The sequence below is a fragment of the Strix aluco genome, chromosome 7 (assembly GCF_031877795.1).
Source record: "Strix aluco isolate bStrAlu1 chromosome 7, bStrAlu1.hap1, whole genome shotgun sequence".
Lineage (NCBI taxonomy): Eukaryota > Metazoa > Chordata > Aves > Strigiformes > Strigidae > Strix > Strix aluco.
In genome coordinates, this window is record NC_133937.1 from 21,246,519 (window position 1) to 21,269,378 (window position 22,860).

Sequence of the window (22,860 nt, forward strand, 5' to 3'; positions counted from 1 at the left end):
GTAGCAGCAGCAATTTTGTCTATCCTTATACGTCAAGTTCCTAGCATAAAAGAAAACACTAATGTAGAATGTGGCTATAAATTAAGTAGATATTAAGGAGATATTTCTTATTATTTACCAGATGACTTGAGTCATCTCAACACCCTAAAAGCAGTCCTTTCCTAGGAAAAAAGGAAACGACAGTCCCCAGGGAAGCTACTCAGCTTCAGTAATTGTTTTTTAAACCAGAGCACACCGGGTAGCAAAACTACTGTTTTCATCAGTTTGTCCCAATTCCTTCCGTCCAGAATTTTGTATGACATGGCAAAAGCTAGCAACCAAATGCAATTGGAGCATTAGTTCACTAAATAAGGAATTAAAGAGAGGGGAAGATACATGAGTTCAGTTTAGAGAGCTAGCAGAATATTTGTAGAAAAGCCAGGCTTGTTCATGAATAGGGTGTAACAGCTCGTTAAGCATGCTTATTAGCTCTTTGACGGTACCTGAGTAGTTATCACGGTGGGAAAGCAGCCTTCCTGGATACCGCAGAGTGTCTCTGGGAGTGCAGCTTATAGGAGAGCAAGGTCACAGGAGCAGGAGTTTATAAATAGACTTGGGAGCTACAAAAGGAAAAATAATAGTAGTTAGTAGGGGGACACATCAGAGATGGAAAAATGTCTGCTCTCATACTGGTGTTGCCAGGATTTTGCTTAATTTGTTCAGCTTGAACTTCAGGCTCCCTATTTCCTCTAAAATGACAATGAGAGTTGCTGTAGGCTGTGCAAGCTACACATCATCTTTGCAGAGAGCAGAGAGGTGTGTTAAACAGGAACTAGGACCAATTTCTGAGACTTAAGAAAGTGGTGTTATCTGCAAAGGTTTTGGTTCTTCTTCTGCAGAGAGAGTGAGAAGAGTAATTCTTCCAAGAAAATAGTTCTTGGTCAATATGTGTTTATGTAACTGTATCTTGTGCTTTTGTCTGAGGCTGTGTCCAAGAGTGGCATTTTCTGATGTGTTATGTGTTAAAGTCTACCTTTCTGTTTTGCAAGCATTTGTAAAAATTTTCCTGCAGAACTTCTGTATTATGATACTTTCATTCAACAGCTTTTGAGTTGATCATGAAAACAATTAATTCCTGTGTATCCTGTTACTCTGAAGTACGGGGGGGGGAGAAATGATATGCCATATTTTGCATTAGCCTTTCAATTTCCTCAGTCTCATTAGAATAACATACCTTCCAATGTGGAGATCATGTGTTTAGTCAAGCTGCCTTAAAAATTTTCCTGCACAACATTTTTCTAGTCAGTAGGTGGCATTTAATCAAAATAGCACCTTCCCAGAGGAACTTTCATATTTGATACTTTTTTTCTTCTGGGGGAAAAAAAAAATCTGTTCATTTGATCAAGATGTTTGGGTCCACAGTTTCAAACAAGAATGTTTTCACTTTTGTTACAAATCAATTTTTAAATGTGGTTTCTTTTTTCTTGTGTTTTCAAAAGTTGATATTGTTTTACTAACTCCAGACTAATTTTGGTGGCATTTAGTTATGCACAGAATTTTTTAAAAATGTAGTTTAAAATTACTTAGGGTTTTTCTGTGATTATACAGCCTGGTGGTTTCCCCCCCTCCCTCCCCCAGACTACTTTTAAAGGAGCCAAAAAAGATGAGCAAACGGGGGGGTGGGTGTCAAGCAGCAGACTTACACTTCTTGTGTAAGGGTTTGTAGGAAATTACTTCAGGATTGCATGGATTGGAAAAGGCTGAATACCACTGCTTCAGTCTGACCTCTAAGATGCAGGCTATTGGATATACTTCGGTTCATTCCTGTTTAAAACACAAAAAGCATCAGAAAAAAATCCCATTTTGATTTACAGATTTTTGTTGGTGGAGGGGTTTTGTTCCAATTTGCAATGAAACGTTTTGAAATGGCAGAATTTCATGTGACAAATTATGCTTAACGTGTAACACTGCTACTACTGATCAAACCTTATCAGCACCAAGGTGCAGGGAGGATCCTGGGAGGCACAGAGGGTGAGTTGCAGACTGCCTGGCCTTGCTCAGGCAAAAACGCCAGGGAAAGGAAATGGATCCCTTTCCTCTTGACTCCAGCACTAACACTGCAAACTGCCCTGTCTTTTTACAGCCCATCAGTCATGGTGCCAGAGTAGTCAGTGGTGTAACTAGACCTCCTGATCCAGACTAAGAGGGCTCAGGTCTAAGAGTGCTCAGGTCCAAGGGGTTCTGGCAGGCAATAGGCAGAGAAATGTTGCCTCGCAGGTGTGCTGTATGTCTTTACCAAGCTACCAGTCTCATGGCTTCATCAGCATGAGCTCCATTTAATTTAAAGCTGAAGTTTAGTTACCTGTGTAGGTGTGCAAATACGCAAGTTACCTAACAGTCTGCATAGTGGGGCCATGCATCAATACATGCCACCTTATTTTCCTCAGAGAGGGTGGTGCTGCCTGGGGACGGCAGGCCTGAGGAGTAGAAGGCCTCCTCTTGAGGGCCCTGGCCCAGTTTGGGGCTGCCTGGCAGCAGCTGGCTTTTACTTTCTACCTCCCCAGGCTCTGCCCTTCAGGGAAAACCCAGCCAAAGAGGTGGGGTAGCCTTCCCTGACACCCCAGACCTGCCCTGTGTCTGTGCCAGAGGGAGAGGAGCTGAGCTGCTCAAGATCACAGTCCTGCAGTTTTTCGCTTTGTAGTCTGCTGCTTTCACTTCTTTGGGAAGATTTGCTGAAAGAGCTGAACGCCTCCTTCATTGCATATTTCAAGGTTTGCTGAGAAAAATGATGAGTGAAAATGATGGTTAAGCAGATGGTTTAAATTTTTGCATTGCCTTTCTCTGCGGTCTCTCTGTCAGCTTCTGTTCTGCCATTGAAAAGAGGGGAGGAAAATGAAACACAGCCGCTTCCTTTTATGATGTTAAAGAAATTAAAAATGATTTCATGAACATTTTTTAATCAAGAAAAAAAAAAGATAGCGGAATTTTAGCAGAAAAGGCAAAGAGTGGGAAAAAACCTGCAGCTAGCTCGACTTTTGGGCACCGCAATGTTGAAAGGGACATGCGTTTAGCTGGCTTTTTTTCTAGATTGAAGGTTATGAATGTGTAGCAGAAAAATGTATTGTCTCAGCAAAATCAGCTGCATTTTTTTTCTTACGTCTACAAAGAGAGAAACTTGCTGAAGGGAGAAATACAGACTTTTCAGCAAATCTCCATCCCATTTGGGTTTGCAGTTAGGCTGAACTATCAGCCCCTCAGGTAATGGCAGCTGTAGAGCAATTGCCAGAGGACACGTTTGCTCTTGGTGTAACCAGTCAGGCCATTTGTTGAATCTATTGCAACCAAACTGTACTGCAAGTTGGTTTTCTGGAGAAACCTGCAGTAGCTGACCTCCAGCCTCAAGCTGGAGAAGTGCTGTGCTTCTAGCTGTTCTGGACCACTAGGGTTACGAAGATACCTCAGTGTGGGTGGTATCGTTAATGAAAAGGCATGAAACAGGATTTTTCCACTTGTGTGTGGAGGTTGGAGTGACAAAGAAGAGAGAAGTTTAATAAGAATCAACATAAGGGACATTATTTGATGCGGTGAGACAGGTGGACTTTGTAGTTATCTCCAGATCCTTGCCTCAGGAAGCCACTGTATGTCTGACTTGGGCAGGACATCTCATCTTCACTGGGCCATGCATGATCTACTTAAGAGTGCTGCCCCTGTCAGACAGAGTTTCCAGTTGGTGTTGGTAGAGCTGGCTCCTGGGTCAAGGAGGTTATTAATGCTCTTTCTAGAAACCTTAAACCAAGTTGAGGGTTCTTTGGAACAAGATGCCCTGCACATACACACAAATGGAAGTATGTGGGAGACATGGTGTTTTTTTTTTTTCCCTGTGAGATTGAGAGGAAAAAGGACGAAGAAAGGAAGGATTTTTCTCTCCATTTTTGTAGGTGAAGGTACAGTGCAGGGGGTTATTAATATAAACAGCCCAAACTGACAAAGGGTGTTGTGGCACTGTCTCCTACTACATTAACTATTAGCTTATCTTTACCTCTTGAGTTATTTTTGCTACAGATAATTTGGTTACGGCTGTTTTGCTCCAGTGAAGCAGAGATTAAGTGGGAGGGCGTGTTGAAACTCTGGACTTTCAGCCCCATCAGCAGTTAGTGCAAAATAAAAAAGAGAAATGGTGCTTCCTCTGCTGTGTGGATTAGAAATCTACTAATGAGTATGTGGTTGCTTGAGTCCTGACAGCATCTAGTGAGGGGGGCACCACTGCATAGGGAAGGCTCCTTGGAAATAAACCTCTCTGATCAAACAGCATGGAGGGGCTGCTGCAAATGACCTTCTCTTCTGTGGTTTTAAACTGGCACTAAAAGGGCAGAAATGGAGCACATTTAGGCTTGTTTCTGAGTTAGGAAGGGGAAAACAATGATGTTCTCTCTGGGTTGGTATTAATATTCTTTTCTGTGTCTCTGTGTCTTCTGCTTCTGACATTCATCTCACCACTGTGGTTTTGGCTAGATTGCAACTGGGAAGGTATCAGCTAATATATGAATGGCCTAAGGCAGAAGAGTAGTGGATGTGTTGGCACAGTCTTTCACAGGCTGTATGAGCTTGCTCAGCCTATGCTCAGAGCTGCCCAGAGGCCTCATAGCCATGTCAGTGCAGCACTGAGCTCAGCCAGACCTATGTGTGTCTCAGTGGGGCTCACTAAAGTGGCCAAATATGACATTAATTGGAGTTGCCCTGGATGTGGGTAGCTCAGTGTGACCTTGCATCTGCTTGGAAAACACCCTGTAGATTATACTTAGTTTAGCTAATGCTTTTGAAAACCTGGTCAGTTTAAGACTACTGTCTGTACAGGCTGGAGCAGAGCATTTTGCTCGGGATCTAAGGTATATTTCTGTTTGCAGCAAATCTACAGATCTGCTTAATTCATGGTATAATCTGTAAAGGGATGAACTAAACCCATGATTTTGCTGCTGCCTCTATTCATCTTTCTTTCAATAAATACATTTCCACATTAAGGGATGAGAACAATCCTTTGGGACTCTTCTGTGCCAGAAACATCGCTTCATTGAGAGAGGTCCCTGCAGTGTATAGGCAATCGCTGTCCTGTCTTATTACTTAACCCTGTTGAACAATGAAATCAGTCCCTTCGACTTGCTGCTTCTACCTTCAGAAACATCAGGAGTCTCCAGTCTGGATACTGCCCTAGCTTAGCTGGAGAAGAGAGTTAGTTTTCCTCTGAATACTTTTTCAGACATCTGAGTGAAGTAGATGTTAACAGAAAACAGATGGCTTTAACCTCCTAGGGTAAAATCCCCTCAGGTTTCAGTCACTGTAAGGCCATGATCCCACTGATCCCATGACTCTCAAGGTCACCATAAAATTCTTGGGGAGAAGGAATTTAGGAAATACTTGAATTTCCTGTGTAAAAATTGTTTAAAAACCAATTATAAATTTTTCAGATGTGTTATTAGGGAGAACAAAAAAGCAGCTAGACAACTGAAAAGTAATCTTCACCCAACCCTGTAGCTAATCTAGGCTCCTTTATGTTGTCAGTGAGCTTATAGTGCTTGTTTGCCTCTTGATCTGAGTAGCTGCCTTGACCATTTTAGTAGAGAGTTCAAGGCCTTAGCATTCACCTCAGCATTCAAATGTATTTATTTTAAGGGTACTGTATTTGAGGAAGGACTCAAACTGTTGCCTGTCCTTTGGGCATAGGTTGCACAGAAAGCATGAGCTTTGTGGTGCTGTATTCCTGTAGTAGTTTGATAAACCCTAAATTTAAAAACAAAATGAAACAACAACCCCCCGCCCACCTCTCTTCTTGGTGACTATGGTATGGGGGGACATACCTGGTTACTCTCCACCCAGGGAGTGGAGATGCAGTGCCTGCCAGGTTTGTGCATAAGATGAATTGCTTTGGGAGATTGGCAGATCCTGAGCATGTGGTTGGTTCATTTACTCTTCACTTCTGCTTTCCTCAGGAAATAAGTACAGCAGCTAATCAGGTGATTCACAGTGGAAAGTTTAAAGAGCAGAGTGGGAGCTGCTGCATACACCAAGATGTCCAGTAGGACAGAAGCAGTAATGTTCATTTCTCTGGATGTGGTTATTGACTGCAACAGGAGCTGCAGAGTCTAGGAGCCCAGGTATGTCAAGAGATTTGCTGTGAAAGCAAAAGACTGCTGAAGGAAATTGCAGTATTATCTGCAACTGTTTTGTTGTGGTGGGATTGTATTCAAACAGCAAAGGTTTCAGTTAAGGTTCACCCTAAACTGCAGTACAAGGAGGAAAAAGGATCCGTGATTTGCTTGTATCCTTTAATCTAGGAATTATAATAGGATTGCAGATGTAAGGGGTATATCTGTTGCTGCTACTAGTGGAGATGTTAGATTTGGTTTAACTACATGTCCTTATCTAATGAGCTGTTGTTTTGAAATTATCAGAATTGCCCTGGACTTGTTCCTTTGAGTTTTCTACAACTATGTTGTCCATGACGGACCAGAAGCATTCTGTTTGCTCTTGAGTTGGTGGCATTGTTTCAGTTCCAGGAGGACCACATCTCAAAAGCAAGTATACCCAATATGTCTGCTTCTCTCTTGACTGCAGTATGCCAGTCAGAGAAGAAACTGTTCCCAATGAGATATTTAGAAGCTACTTTTTAAAACAGAAAAAATGAAGAGTGGGTACATGAGGGAGACCCTAAGTCAGTTTTATAGCTACTTTTGGATTGCATGGATATGCTCTTCAAACAAAAAAAAGAGAAATTAAGTGTTTGAAACTGAATGATTTGTGAGATTGTACTGCAGAAATGATTTGACCAACTTAGATCTACTCAAAAAGTAAAAATATGCTTGAACAAATGAAGTCCTAGTGTAAATGAATGCAACTCTTCGGTAGTAATGGTGTCACACCTTCTTGAAACAAGCTGAAATGATATTTATATTGCTGAAGAAGTACGAGCTGTGTCCTACTGAAATGGGACTTGTTCTCTGAACAGTACTCAACCTTCTCTAAGCTGACGGGTTTTTTAAAATCCCTGTGTTACTTGTATTTTGTCAGCTATTTCTATTTTAAGGCACTGGTAATGTTAGGCTCCTATTGTATAAAGCGCTGTACCAATTACATGGACCTGGCAAGGATGGGTAGGATATTGAATTTTACAACTTGTTTTATTTCATTGCAGCCCCGGTATTTGAGAAGATAAACAGAGTGATATCAAAGAGTAAATCTTTTTGGTGATATTTTTAGGTTTGCCTCATGAAATGACATCAAGTATGATCACTAGACATAGAACTGATAGGTGTAGATAATTTAAGGAAGGCAGAGGGACCCCAGGGAGGAAGAACTGAGGTGATTGGGAAGGACAGAGGTAAAAGTACATGGACAGCACCTGGCACACTGTTCATTCTAAGGTACTGTCATTTTCTGGGAGCACAGTGGTGTGAGCCACAAAGAGGGAGTTTGTGATTGTTTTGGGAGAGAACTAGAATTTATGAGAGAAGGTGGTTCATAAAAGAAACAAGTGATGTCTTCTACTGCTTGGGTCTGTTATGGGATCAGGCAGCTTTCCTGGGGAGGTAGTGGAATTCCTGTTTCTAACATTTAAAATGATTGACTGGCATGACTGTTTAATGAGCAAATTTATCTTGGCTGTCAAGGAGAGGAGGGAGGTATAAAGGGGTATCACACAGTGGATTTTTGGGTTGCTGTGAGTTGTGTGTTTCTGATAGTCACCAGAATCCTGGGTTTTAACAGTCAAGGAAAGACTATTAGGAGAAGGAATATTTAAAGCAAGTAGTCCTAGTACTAGGGGTCTGATATTTAGTCTAATATGCCTCTTGTTGTCTGGACAGTTGGAATAAATAAGGAGACAAATTGTCCTCATTTTGCTTTCATGTACTTTGGAGATTAAAGATTTCCATGTACACTCAAATATCTGATATTTTTCGCAGATACTTACCATAAAAAGTGGACCAAACTCTGAAATTTGATATGAGACTTGATTGTGTTTTGGTCAACCATCTTTCTGTGAGACCCTTCTCTGATAACAAATGATTTTAAATGTATAAGTAAACTTTTTGATCTTGGTGCAGTCTGGGATTTTGTAGCTGTATGGGATCATTCTTTGAACTGCTGGAAGTGTTAATCCCAGATAAATATAATTGAAATGTCATTTAAAAAAATCATGCTTGTTTAGCCACTAAACTTTTAGTATCAACGTTCTGCCTGTACTTTTGCCAGCTTTGGTCAGGCCTTTCTTCCCTTTTGTCTCATCAGGCTGAAAAGGCGTAGCCACATTGCAGTATGATTTCACACAAGCTTCATTTAGAACAAAAGGGGAAATACATGAATAAGTTCCACTTCCTTTCTGTTACCTGGCACTACTTGCTGAACAATAGCATCAGGTTTATTTGTTATATTTTCACTTGCATGTCTTTTAAAATCTTTATTATTTAGACTTTACTTTTTGTGTCATTGTGATATTTATAACTTACCAAAACTGAAATAAGCTGTTGTTTACACTGAGGATCAGAACAAATGCTGGGATGTAGAAGAGAGCCAACATATAAGACCTTTTCAAAATGTCTAAGCTATCCTTAATACCAAAGATACTTCGATGCTGCACTCCATGATATTGTGATTGGCCTAGAAGAATAATTATTCTCCCAGAGGAATAGAAAAAGGATTTAGAAGTCCAAATGAAATCATAGATGCAAGAAAAGGCTATTAGGAGAAGGAATATTTAAAGCAGATAGTGCAAGTGGAGACAACAGACTAATATTAGAGGACTGATATTTAGTCTAAGATGCCTCTTCTAGTCTAGACAGTTGGAGTAAATAAGGAGGCAAATCATAATCCTCATTTTGCTTTCACGTACTTCTGGAGATTAAAGATTTCCATGTATGCTCAAATGTCTTACATAGTCTGTTATAATTAGGTCTTCATTAATGAAGTTGTGTGTACATATCTGGTTTCAATATTCCTGTGGAGAGGGGAAGAATTCTTTCATTACATAGATTCATAGAGTGAGAATTTTTTGAGTGACCAGTCCTGCTTGCCTTAGCTGTGCCAATAGCAAGAAGGGCCTGCTAAGTAAATTATGACTAGAAAGAGAGAAGATTGGTAAACACATTTGCAGTGGCATTCAGTGCATTGCAGTTCAAGCAGTGACATTGATTGGTCAGTCCTTGACCTTCTGAGGCCAGCATAAGCACTTCATTTCACCTCTCCATGCCTCAAGTTTCACCATCTGTATGGTCTGTATGCCTCTGTAAAGGATTTTGGGCTTCTCTATACAAATGACCGAGGTGAATGTAGGCACTGGGAGTGAGTTACTTGTTACTTAGCATTGATTTAGGCTTAGCAGAGTAGCTTCCAAGGTGAGAGATTTCCCTTAGGAAGAGAATGGTGCCGTTTGGGATGTGAGAGCAGCCTCACTGAAAAGATAACTCTCAACTATGCTCACTGAAGCCCTAGAACTTTCTCAGCCCCAGGCTTTCTCAACACACTGTAGAGCTTCATGATGACTCAAGTGGGCCAAAATCCCATACCAGGGTTAAGAATGACATATGACAAATATAACTCCCACGCAGTCATGAGGAACGAGTCTTCCTGTTTACTCTGCGCAGAGAGTCATCACACTTTTTCTGCTCACAGGGCTATGTTGTCTTAACACAGAAAATTAAGGAAAACAACAGCAGTGAAACAAAATGTTGTTGAGTTAGGAAGTTCCAGATTGACATCATTGGAGACTGATCAAAATTTTGTAGCCCTCCATCTCCTAGAAAAGGATGGAGTATGGGCTGTGGTAGAATAAGTTACCCTCTGCTGTAGTGTGAGGGATCAGCATTACTTCCAAGCGTAGGTGTCTGCTGGGACCATCAGCTTGCTGCAGGTGGTGTGGTGCACAGTGACAATATAATGTCACCCTCTTCATCTCTGCAGTATGGAGCTACTGTGTGAATGTGGAAGTGACACTGGTTCATCTGGCTTGGAGTGGGCAGGATGCAAGCAGTAAACAAGCTGCATAACTGATAGATGGAGAATCCCAAATATAGTATTAGTGTTGGCTCATAATTTCTAAACCAGCCTCATAATAGTGTTTTTCAAATTTTATTTTAAGGGGTGTCTGTATTGGTAGTGCAGATCTGACTCAGTTTTTTAGTTACATTTGCTTTTTGCCATTTTTATTCACAAGCTATCAAAGAGACAGTGTAGAGAAGGAACCAAAGAGACAGTGTAGAGAAGGAACCTATTTCCTAGAAATGGAGGTACATTGATATTCTTCTTTGGGGCAGTGTAATGATGTGTTAAAGATTCCTCTAGGCTCTGAAAAGACAATATATTTGGTAGGTAAGGTGATGAGCTATGTTCATCTTGGTGACAACTCCCCAGCTGCCTGCACACACTATGATAATTTGTGTGTCATATTTTGAGTAGTCAGATGATGTCCTAGACACCAATAAGCATATGGCTGATTTTGATGGAAACGGGAGAAGGCTGATTTCCATTGGTGTAAGTGTTGTCATTATGTAGACTCTGGGTAGCAGGGTGAGCTCACAGAAGGCTATGGCAAAGGAGTAGGATTGCTACAGATTCAAGGCTGTGTCAGTGACCTCCCAGAAGACTATGGATGAAAACAGGGTTGTAAAGTAGATTAGAAGACTTGGGGTTGAGATGAGGGTACCAGAAGAGTTCCTATACCTATAGTGCAAGATAGACCCTTGTAAGTTCAATTTGATGGAAATGAGCCTCCTAGAAGCACCCTGCTTCTTCATTGAGGCATATCTATTTCAGTTTACAGGATCAGCAAAACAAGTAATGCTGTAGTGAAAATACGTCTTGTACAGAGCTGTACATCTGCAGTATAGAAGAGCTGAATGTTGCTGCCATTTTGGGCCAGGACACAGATGTGGGGAATCTTTGGCTTTTCTACACAGCTCCTATTCCAGACAGTGCTTCAACCCCACTCTAGGTGGGGAATGCATCAGAGATGTGCAGCTTAGTTTAGCATCCATACTCAATGAAATGTGTAACCTGGCTCTTGGGTAGTGCTCTTCTGTTGCAGATTTGATGATGGTTATAGTTATAACTTGTTTTACAATTGGGGTGACTGAAGTATAGGGAGATGATCTGGCCCAGTGGCAAAGCTAAGGCTGTAATCCAGTTTTCCTGCATGGTTTACCAGTTTGTCCTGCCAAAGCCCAGATGAGTTGTGTAGCACATACACATGTGTCTCATGGGAGAGAGCTTGTTCATGTGATTGCAAGGTGGTAATGCTCTTGTCCAGGAGGAGAGTGCTTTGCTATCAGAACTGGAAAAGTCAGCGGCTGTCAGCATTTCCATACTTCTAAACTCCCCAACTCCAATAGTTAAAACTGTCAGTGTCTAGTTTCATGGGACACTTGACTGGTAAGAGATGATGCTAATTGTAAATAACACAGTATCTTTAACTTCAGGTCTCATTTCAGCATGGAAAAAGCAGCTGAACTCACGTGGGAGCTGGAGGATTCACCTGGCAAAGCAGGACAGCAAGAGCAAAGCCCTGCTGATGTTGACAAAGCAGAAGTGCCGGGACAGCCTGTGCACAGCAACGACAAGCCACCCCAGAGCAATACCCTCCAGTGGGAGACTCTAGGCAGGCAGTTTGTAGAGTATGAGCAGGTGGCTCCATATCTCATCCCAGAGGAGCAACAGAGAAGGCTGCTGGACTTTCTTCCCCTCTTCTTAAAGGTTTGTTCTCCTTGTTGTCTTTGGTGTAGATGCCAAGAATGTAAATTTGAGTTTCTGTTCCTCTATCCATTCTGTGGTCACCCTAACTGCCAATGGAGTTAATTGGAGCATGATCCCTTTGTCTAGGTGATAATTACGTTAATTCCATTGGCAGCCTGGGGAAACAGTTTCTTGTCCTCCTTTCATCTAACTACCCTGCTATGTTAGCATGAGAAAAGTATATGGGGGAGCACTGCTTTACTTTCATGAATGGCTAATTTCTATTCTTGAAGTCAAGGGATATGTTGATGAGCCAGGCATGTTTCAGAGTACCTTGTGAAGAGAGTCACTTCATGTCTGCCTCATCTATTTTATTACTTAGTTGGGGGCTGAGCACAGTTTCAGCCTGGGAAAATGTTGTTGTGGCATACAGCCAGCTAGAGGAAATGCAGGGATACAGTCATGGAATTTTTGGGTCAGTGACAGTGCTGATATCTAATTTTAGTGCTTGAGAGAGGAGCTGTGTTACAGACAGGGAAACTGTGGCATAAGGAGAGGAAGGTCGTACTGTGGTGAGGGACACAGCTGAGAACTAGAACATTTTAGTTAGCAGACGGCCCTACCCCATGCCCTCAAGCTTCCATCAGTCAACAGTTTCTGAGATGGCCATATTGAAAGGTGAAACTGGAAGAGCTCTGTAATGAATGGGAGTCTTATGGGTTGCTTTAGTTTTCTAGTCTGTGAAATGTACAGGGAACCGTTTGAGTGGACCATACAGCAACAGAATGGCAGAGCTTATAATGAGAGGAGCAGAAAAACTGGCCTATCTTTAAATGTACTCTGGCTATGTTGTAGTACAGAAGAATTGTTTTTGTCTTGAATTACCTTGGGTATTTATGGGTATTGAATCTGTGTTTTTACACTGTCTCACTATGTAAGTATTTCAGAAAGAAAATAAAAGCTTTTTGCTGAAACTATATTTTAATGATGGCATTTTTCAGCCATCTGTACTTGTGAATTTTCAGTGTTCTTGAGTGACCAAACTCAGATCCATCTGTTCCCTACCTGGCTGAGTTGTTTTTCTAAAAAGAAGTCAGTGGGTAGGTGAGAAAAAAAAATATTAATGACATGGTCACTCTGTTTATATGGAAGCATTGTGGGACATCAAAAGTGATAGTCTGTAGTGAGAGGGACATTTTGAACTGTGTGTGCAGGGAAATCACTGTACTCAGGGCTATGAAGTCTTTGGTGTCTGTGACAGTAAAGCAGGAATAATTCCAGATAGTCATAAACGTTTCACTTAGCTGGATGGAGCATGAACCTGTGAAGCTTATAAATCCTGGTGCAGAGCAGGACTTTGAAATCACTGTAAATGCTGGTGTCAGTTAACAGCATTGAAACAACTCAGCTGAGTTGTGGGCAGGATCTGGTGATGCTTATGGTGAAGAGTTTGCTGTGTTTGAGTACAAGCTTGCCCTGGTCCAAGGCAGTGCAGACAAAATGAATGGAAGGGTCTGAAAAGGCAGTGAGTGTATAGCCTGGAGTATCAGAAGTAGCCTTCTCATTTAATCTAAATGGCCCTACAGATATTTTATGATTACTGAACAAAGCTTTCACTTTTCACCACTGCCTCTCACTGGATTTGTTTGCATGAAAGAGTGTTCCTGCTGAACCAAAGGCTATATTTGAGCAGAAGAGCTTTTGCTCCATGTATGTGCCTGTCACTGGAAATTAATCTCTCTCTGCATATGGCACTACTTGTGCTGCGACAGACTTGGCTCTCTTGGGAGCTCACCACCACTTTATCAGGTCACAAAAATTCTGGCTTTGCAAAGGAGCAGTGTTCCTTCCTCAGCCTTCAAAAAATGCTCTTCAAAGTCAGATCAGGACTGATAATTTCAGTTTTCTGCAAAGAAGCACCTTCTTATTCCATGGATTTGCTTTTTAAATGGCATGCTGAAATTGCACTGATTTTCTGAGACAGCACAGTAACAAGATACAACCTTTTTTCTTGAAGCAAGAGGCATCTATTCTGCTTTTCCTAGAGCTGTTTCCAGACCACCTGTCTTCCTTCCTCTTGAAGCTCCACTGAAAACATACATCCTTAATGCTTTGAGGGTATGAATTCATTCCAACAAAGACAGGCTTTTCTGTGGAAGACAGTTTCCCCAAACTGCTCCCTCCCCCTTTTGTAAGCAATGTATTGTAGGCTTTTTGTGAAATTCTTCTGCTGAGGTTTTCCTGCCTCAAATTTACAATGAAATTGAAATTCCCAGATCTCAAGGTTTCTGAGTTCTGATACGGCTTTAGTTTTTGAATACCATCTAGTGAACAGGAAGTAAGCAAGTCTTGGTGAGATGAGATTATGTAGAAAAACTTTAGATTTGCTGATCATTAACTAAGTATGAATAGCAAGAATGCCTTCCATGCGAAGGTAATTTTTTGGAGTGAAAGTTTCAAAGGACTGAGGAAGTTATTACTGAACAAAGGTGGTGAAAACTATAAAATCTAGAAGTCTTATGAATTAAAAATTGGACAGCAAAGTGGGAAATTGCTTATTTATCATGACACAAGAGAAATAAACTTCAGCACTAGAGAGTCAAAGGAAAGCTGTTACCCGGGAGACAAGCTGAGTATTGCTAAAGGACTGGCAATGTTGTGCATACGCATCATGTGTTTCCCTTCTGTAGGGCTGAACTTCACACGCTTTAGGGTTGTAGAAGGTGATTTACTGAATTGCAGTAATACTCGCAAAGAGAGGATTTTACAAAGAGGGGATATTTTGGCTACAATATATATTCAAAATGGAGATGTGAACTTCTCATTAGCTTAACACTTGATTTTGTGCCCTAAGAGAGTCTTACCCTTCATTTTTCTTAGATGTATCAGTGGAGTTTTGCAGTGCTTTGTAGGCATTTAGGTTCAGATGTGTGGCTAAAGCATGTTGGCCTTGCATCATTGATTTAGGAGTGCACTGTGGAGGATCAGGTCCTTTAGCTTTGAGTCATCATGTCCTTCTCCATGTGACTTTTACTCCCTTCATGTACCAGCCTTCTGCTTTGTGCTAAAGGCCCTGGGCTGGCTTGGGGAAACACATCTTGGTTTGAGTTGTGCATTTATGAAGTTCTTACAGAAACCATCTTGCTTCCTCCTGTTTAACAGGAGACTGCATAAGTCCTTTCCCTCCTTGGAGGATTTTTCATCTCTTACTTTTCCTTTCCTTGTTTGATCATGCAGATGCCAGTACATCTCTGTCTTTTTGTCTTAGAGTGCTTTAGCTCTTACTCAGTTGGCTGGAGAGAGAGGGCACTAACCAGGAGCCACCTGGGGCATGGGGGTGTATTACTCACTGTTTCGCCTTGATGTAGAAGGAAAAGGTGTAGGAGGAAAATGTTAGCCATCTGCTTGTGATTCAGGCCTAAACTGGGAGTAATTTTAATGTGCCCTCTGTATCTTCCCTCCTGGTGCCTCAGAAAGTATCAGAATGTTCTATTACATGGCTGGCTTTTGAGCTAGCATCTCTCCATGAAGTGTGGAACAGGAAGGACAGATGGCAACAGCAGACATAGGGAACTTGTAGCAGAACCTTGCACGTATAGAAACGGGCTTAAGAGGAAGAAATAAAATCGTATTACATTGATACCACGTTATTTGAGTTTCCCTTGAAGGCAGACATCCTAAAATGGAGTCAGGTTGATATTCTTCCAGATAAAGATCTTTTACAGGCTCAAGATGAGTATGGAACTGATTAGGTCTGTTCATAGAGCGTATTCATGTCTGACCCACAGTAAAATCACCTATAAAATCAAATCAGAACATTAGTGGCCTCATCTGTAGTGAGATGGACTAACTAAATATTTGCAGAATGGTAGCAATGCTATAAACCTTTGATTACTGCTCTCTGCTGCATATAGTCTGAACTAAAATTTATCATGCCCTTTCTGTTAGCAAAAGCGTGACTATAACAAGCCCTTTCTGAAGTGTTCAGAGGGTGTTCCTCTTTGAAGGGCAGGAATCTATCACTGCTTTCTTCTGAGAAAGAGTATAGCTTAATGACAAACACTGTATATTCTTAAGTGGCAGTGGGTTTCTTGTCATTGTATTGGCCCAGCTTGGTTCTGTTCTTTATAGATCTTCTCTCACTTCTGCATCAGAAGTGGAGGAACTGGTGGATCTTGCTCCTGCAACTGAGGGTCTCTGAAGATCATTTATGGTCAAAATCTGAAAAAATTAGATTGCTTTTTTAATATCATTGATTGATTGAAAATTAATTGGTAGGCGCACTGTGCAATTGCATTTCACTATTTTGTAGCCCAGAAAAATGAGTTGAGTGCAGTACCAGAGGTCAATGAAGTAAAATGAAGTAAAAAGTAGGTGCTTCCCTAGACAGACAACTGGCACTTCGTGGGGAAAGAAAGCTTGTCCACAAGCTGCTGTCAGCAAAGAAAGAACAAGTAATTGAAAGCAATGGCAGGGAATGAAATAATGTTTGTAGAGGAACTTCATTCACAAAGAGCTGCACTGATTTCTTGGCAGACAGTATTATGGCATGTCTGCTCCAAATTATTTTAGGAGAACAGATGTCTTAGTATTTTTGTTACCTTCCTTTCATCAACTGGCCTTACAGCTTGATTTTTCTGAGCTTTTAGAAGGAGGAGACTTTTGTAAAGAAAATTTTCAAGGTTGCTGGGGACAGAGGTGGCTCAGCCTAGTATTTAGAGGTGAATGCTACACTGTTGCTAATACATTGATCTTTTTCTCATTAGATGTTCTATATAAAAGTAATGCTACCTGATTCTTGGAGGCCAGTGGGTGTGCTAGTATTAGTCTACTGTAATATTATTTATTGCTTTAGAAATTTTTTTTTCCTAAAGTCAAGGCTAAGAGACATTTGAGATTGGATCTGTTTGTCAGACTCAGAAAAGGGAACCATCAAGTCTTGCTGTTGTTCTTCCTGTCAGTTTTGCATTGAATTTCTTGTCCATTCTTGAACAAGTAATTTATAAACTTATTTGTAAATTGTTTATGAATTTGTCTATAAATTTGTTTTCCTTGGCTAGCTATGCGTTTAGGACTATAGCTTCTTATTTAAGGGTGCTTATTATAGCATAGGAAATGTTTAGAAATCCTGATCTGGTAAACCTTTACTGTCATCATCTCAGCATTTTAGAAGTGCATCTTTTCCTATATTATCACTGATCTGTACTCATGATGTAAGCTGTCTTGTAATGTTGCATATTCCTAGCCAGGCAGAGTTGTCACTCCAGGCCTGGCAGCCTACATCTTAACCTCATAGGCAGATGGGTTAGGCAACTTATATTGCTGCAAAATCATATCCAGTGCCTTTTGGGCTAGAATAATGCTGGTTTTTCAGCTTCTTTCCCCATGTTTTCTTTTATTTCCTTAGTTTGCAACAAAGATTATTTCTGTCCAGCAAGAAATGCTGATTTTATGAGCCTTACTTTCCTCCCAAAATAGAGTAGAATTGACAGGCAGAAACTTTATGAATGTATTAAAACAAAACCAAAAATAACCCCCCACAACCCTAAACCAAAAGAACCCCCAAACCCAAAGGATTTTGCTTGTTTGTTCATTCTGTGATTTTTATAAATTTATTGACTTGAAAGAAATAGTTCAGTTTCAGGTGAATGTTGGCCAGTATACTGCTACCTGGGAGCAGTAGTACTGTATTACCATGGTTTATTTTTGACAGATCTGTTGCAAATGCTCCATGAGAGCAGCAGTTCCAATTCCATTTCAGTCTCAGTAGCTACTTCAGTAGCTAAGACTGTTCAATGACTTGCTGAACAGAGAAAATACAATTTTATTTTTAATTTTTATTCAGTTGAAAACTATGACCAACTTTAGTTATGGGGAGACCAGTTTTTGGAGGATATACTTTTACTGAAAAATTCTTGGATAACTGTAGCTGTAACCTCTTCAGGGTACAGGGTATTTATGTTGTATTTTGAAAAGGAATGGCATGCTTTTTGATACAAATAATTAGTAACACAGGAGCCATGAAAAACATCTATATTATTTTGATTTTATTCAATGTAGAGAATAATGTAAATGCTCACTAGTAGGTGCATTATGTGTTTCAAAAGGTGGTTCCAGCTTGGCTTCTGTATCTGTAGTGTCAGGTTCCTGCCTGTCTGGCAAATACTGCTTAATGGCCTACACTGGCTGGGGGGAGAATTTTGCAGGGGAATGTTAGCTTTATGTTTGTTTATTTATATTTATTAGTACTTCTCAATCTACCAAAGACATGCTGTATCAGAAAGACTTAACAGTTACACTTGGATTTCAGGCTTGGGAACAGTCTGCTGGAATAATTGTATTCCCCAACATTCAGCTGTTAGCCAGTGAGGTTTCCAAGCTTCTGACAAAAGAAATTAAGAGGAAGATCAATGGCAAACCTGCAGGTAATGACCCCATACCATATCCACTGGATCCACTTATTCTGGGAGTGTGCTGTTGTTCAGCTGTTCTCTGTGCTTACCATGAAGGAAATAAAGGGGAAACAGGAAAATGCCACGTGTATGTAGCAAGCCAGATCTTCTAGTAGGTGTGAGGTAGCACCAGTTTTGGATGATTGCACTGAAGATCTAGCTTTGCATGCTGTGCTGGCCTTGGTTTTGGAACTTTTGTAGCTGGAAATGTATAATACAGCAGCTGTGCAGTAAAAGTGTAAGCTACACACTATTGAGGAGCTTTCTTAAATGAGAAGATTACTGCTAGCCACACATGGCTTTCCTGGTGGCTGTTGTACATTCAAGTCAGCTGGCAGACTTAATGAACTGAGTTGGTATTCCTCATGAAGCTTGTCAGTTTGAAACATGTGGTTTACATGAACTGACCTGAGTCTGATGCTGGATCAAAATCCATTTTTTGTTCTTCTGTTCACTTCTGTGGACTCCTGCTACTGTAATTTTGTTAAATTTGTCAGATTTGTTAAGAAAGGATCAATGAAGCATTTTCGTCTTTCATTAAGGAATTAAAGTTTAATGTTTTTGTGGTAACAGAGGAAGCTCGTCTGGCTTTGGAGCAATTGCTACAACAGAAAGGGGAAGCAGAAGATGGCCGTTTGCTCCTGAAATCAGTGTATCTGCTCTCACAGACTGACTTGGTAAGAGAAATGACAACAAACGTTTTTTTCGTTTATTTTGTCTTGCTGAGTTTTTTTCCTTTTATTTCGGGGAAGCTGTGTAGCCACCCCAACAGTGGAACACCTAAGTCTCATAATGTTTGTGTTACCCGCAATGCTTTGTGCTTCTGCATGCCCAGGCTATACAGTCAGATAGAGGACACACCAGCAGGTTTCACAGAATCATCTAGGTTGGAAAGGACCTTCAAGATCATCTAGTCCAGGTTTTTCTAAAAGAGGGAAGTAAGTGCTCTGTGCTTTCAGATACCCTTTTTGTTTTGATCATCAGACAGCTCTTTTTTCTGGTGTTTCTCTGATTTATCTTTTTGGGTTTTTTCCATTGTGTATCACTGCTCTTCAACCTTTCTTTGTCACTCCAGCTTACATATCAAAAAGATGACCAGTAAGGATCTGTCTGTCTGGTAATGCAGTGAGTGGTTGGATCTTCTATCCTGATAGTCTCTCACTTTGAAGCATTTCAAAGCATTTCACAAGCTCTACTGTACAGCCCTCCTGAATGCAGATTGGCATCAGCAGTACAGCCTGCTGATGGGGATCAGGGTTGCATTTATCTCTGACATTGAGCTAGGCAATTTGTCTCATTTTATTCAGATACATGAAAATAAAATCTTACTATCAGCTTCTAGTGGACATGTTCTGTGTCATAAGGATCTCTATATAATCATATATAGTCAGTCACAGCATTAAGCTCCTGATAAGATTTGTGTTTTTCACAAATTTAAGACATTGCTATTTTTTGTAGCATACACACAAAACTTACGGTTGTACACAGATGTAACAAAGATGGGAAGAAACTAAGTGTTGAGAAACATTGTGGAGAAAGTGTCTCTTGCATTTATAAAAGCTATAATTAGAAGTGTGTGTGCAGTTATTCAATATGTTGCAAAAACAAAGGTGTTATAGCTAAATTGCTGCTATGCTGCGTCAAGGAGGGAATGGAGAAGTCATGCTTTTAACATGCCACACCTCTATAGCTGCAGGGTGTCATGTGAACTAATGATAAAGGAGGCACTGTCTGCCCCTGGACTTACTGCTATTTTAGCTGTTAGTTTGCAGGTTGTGTGCTTTATTGACTGTAGGTCTCCTTCTGCAGGACACAGTAAGTATCTCTGTCAAAGCTGTAGTTCAGCTAGTGTGGGAAGTCCTGAATACAGCTATGGCAACACACAGTCAGCATGTTTACTTCTGCCAAGTGGATTTGTACAGCCGTGCTATATGATTGCCACGCTTGTGTGCTCTAGAGCACTTGTAAGGATAAAATGCTCAAGTAGCTCTTTCATCTACCATGACTACATTCAGTGTGTGGAAACACAGGGAAACGGTGGTCAGCTTCTGGAGGGGCTGATTTTTATTTTCCTTACTTAGAGAACTGTGTGGAACATCATTGGATCTGGCCTTCCAGCTGCTCTGATGCAGTGCCTGTACCTTTTCTTTACTTCTCCTCTGACGAAAACCAGTGATGATGGAGAGACAAATGAGGACGACACCCAAACTCAGGAAATGCTTGTTAAGGTGAGATATGCCTCTGCGAGGTCATTTGTTCCAAGTACTCACATGTTCACTTAGGCTTTTAACTGGTGATTGATTCCAACTGCCAAAAAAAGGGGTAAATTTGGACTGAAAACCATTGAACAAACATCAGGAGCAGTATAAACCAATCTGAGAAGATGTCACTATATCTCTTATTTTTTTGTTAAACAAAACAACATATCTTTATGTGGGAAAAAATCCATTGAGAATATCCTAGTGGTAGTTTTATTTGTTCATTTCACCACATCCTTTCTCCTGGCATTAGTATCAAACTATAATTCCCCCCATGCCCATGAATTTTTCTTCATCTCCCAGATATTTGTAGAGGTGTTTATTGTAGCTGATGTTTGTTTGCTTTTCAGATAATGCTTAACATGTACAGAGAGGAACAAGGTGTAGAGGAACTTCTGGCAGCTGATAAACTTCAATCATTAATTATAGCAACTGCTTCCCTGTGGGACCAGTGTAGCCACTCGTGGAAAGTACCTACGGGCCGTGTGCTGAGAGCAATTTCAAAGGCTCAGACCAAAACCAGCATTGTGTACCTACAAGGTTTGGTTTAGTAATTCGACTTCTTTCCTCATAGCTCCACTGAGAATGAATTCTCAAGAAGAGTTTACCTGGGATGGATTTTTATCTCTATGTCATCTGGTAGTCAGTTAACTGCAAAGCATGGGTTCTTGGCTTTCTAGACAGGAGCTTTATCAAGTACTGATAGCCATCTGCAAACTGAAGTTTTTTCTACATAAAAAATAAAATTACAGGCAACCAATCCCACCTGATCACACTAATATAGGCAAGGACAAGATGTATTATATTTTTTTGAAGTTGTGTGGCTCAATGTGTGAGCCTAAGGCTTATGCACAGTCTGAATATAAGGTTGAGGGCACTGCCAGAGGAACTGTATCTTTTGGGACAAATCATGATTGGTTGAGTTACATCCTCATTTCTTCCTTGGCTTTGTCAGAGTAGGGTTTTTGGGTTTTTTTTTATTAAGAAGTGCAAAGGCCATGGGTCTGAATTTCTTAGAAGAAAAAAAAAGTTTTATAATCCAAACCTTACTGTCAGTGTTCCTTGTCATGGAGTAACTGCATATAGGTATTTTTATTTTTTAAAATAAAAATTTGGCTTCCTGGATGAGATTGAAAGACTGAGGAATAATAGTTCTAATAGTATGGGATGGTTTAGATATTTTGAAGCTGTCCTGGAAGGACTGACCATCAGATTAGACAAGAAAACTAGGCTTCACTGCTCAGAACAGGATGTGTATGCCCCATTACAAAGCAAAGAATTAATCTGTGAACTCTGCACAGAATGTGTGATTGACTTAGTACAAGGCAACTAAATACGGTCAGCCTCCACTTACCTTGTACTCAGACAGCTGGATTCACTGTATATGAATTTTGGTGAGTGGGTGGGCTGGAAGTTTATACTCCTGAGACTGAATCAACTTCTAGGGGTTAAGCAAAGAAATGCATCCACACTTTAGAACCAGAAATGTTCTTCATTCAGCCTCTGAAATGAATGTAATGTTCATATATCCTCTTGTCTTTTCTTTCTAGAAAAAGAGTTATCTGACTCCTATTTTACTGGGAAATAATTTTTCAAACTTGTTCTGTTTTCTTAGTAACTTTGAACTTCTTTGACTGTCAGTTCTTAAATACCTGCTTTTTTTTTTCTTCCCCCACAGCTGTGGACTGCATTAAAATAGCTATTCAGAATCTCTTTAAACTGTCTGATACCCTACCTGCTTGTGATGTGTGTGAAGCTGCTAGTATTGTCTTGTGCTTTGTGAAAGATTCCTATCCCATATCATCAGCTTTATTAACAGAGTTTGAAAATAATGATGGCTACCAACTCCTGCTAAAAATTTTACTCAGGTAAGTAGAGAGCTTTTTAGTGGGCTTCTAGAGGATGGTAAAACTTCATTTTCAGAACACATGGTGGTCTGTTTTAAAATATGAATCATGTAGGTAATCCTGTGTGGATGCAAAGACACTAACAAAGACCCTGATATTGGGTCTTTCATTGGTATTTTAGGAAGGGAAGCAGTATGTAACTACTTCTACTGAAACCATAAGGGAAATTAATGGTAGAAGTTAGTCTACAGGTGGGATAGGGACTTCCTCAACACAAGACAAAGGTTCTTCATCAATTAGTATTAGAGGGGATGTAGGTCAGAGACATTTGTCTCAGCTAAGGTGAACTCTTGATCCAGGAATGCAGTCAGCTAGGGGGGGAAACCTGATCTCCTTGCTGTGCAGAAAACAAACAAACAAACCCATCCAAACTTATATCTGAAATGTTTATATTCTTCAGAACTGAGATGAATACGAGCATGTCAGGACAAATTCCCACTAGTTATCCTAAGCAAAAGTACAAAGTAGAATCTTTCACTCTCCTTGTCTCCTTGCGTTGTCTAACCAGGCTCTGAGTTTGCTGTGTCAAAACAGTACATTATATCACTT

General features: G+C 40.5%; 1 protein-coding gene across 2 annotated transcripts in view; it reads left to right on the forward strand.

Annotated features, from left to right (window-relative positions):
• The first annotated feature begins 6,038 nt into the window (after positions 1 to 6,038).
• The window catches only part of WDFY4 (WDFY family member 4), a 148,656-nt gene continuing 131,834 nt past the window's right edge, over positions 6,039 to 22,860 (forward strand). For both annotated transcript variants that reach the window (XM_074830845.1, XM_074830846.1), the window contains exons 1-7: positions 6,039 to 6,128; positions 11,442 to 11,715; positions 18,005 to 18,119; positions 18,720 to 18,823; positions 20,228 to 20,374; positions 20,755 to 20,944; positions 22,083 to 22,272. In XM_074830845.1, coding sequence (XP_074686946.1) covers positions 11,455 to 11,715; positions 18,005 to 18,119; positions 18,720 to 18,823; positions 20,228 to 20,374; positions 20,755 to 20,944; positions 22,083 to 22,272 — 1,007 coding nt within the window. In that variant the 5' untranslated portion in view covers positions 6,039 to 6,128; positions 11,442 to 11,454. The remainder of the gene's footprint in view (positions 6,129 to 11,441; positions 11,716 to 18,004; positions 18,120 to 18,719; positions 18,824 to 20,227; positions 20,375 to 20,754; positions 20,945 to 22,082; positions 22,273 to 22,860) is intronic.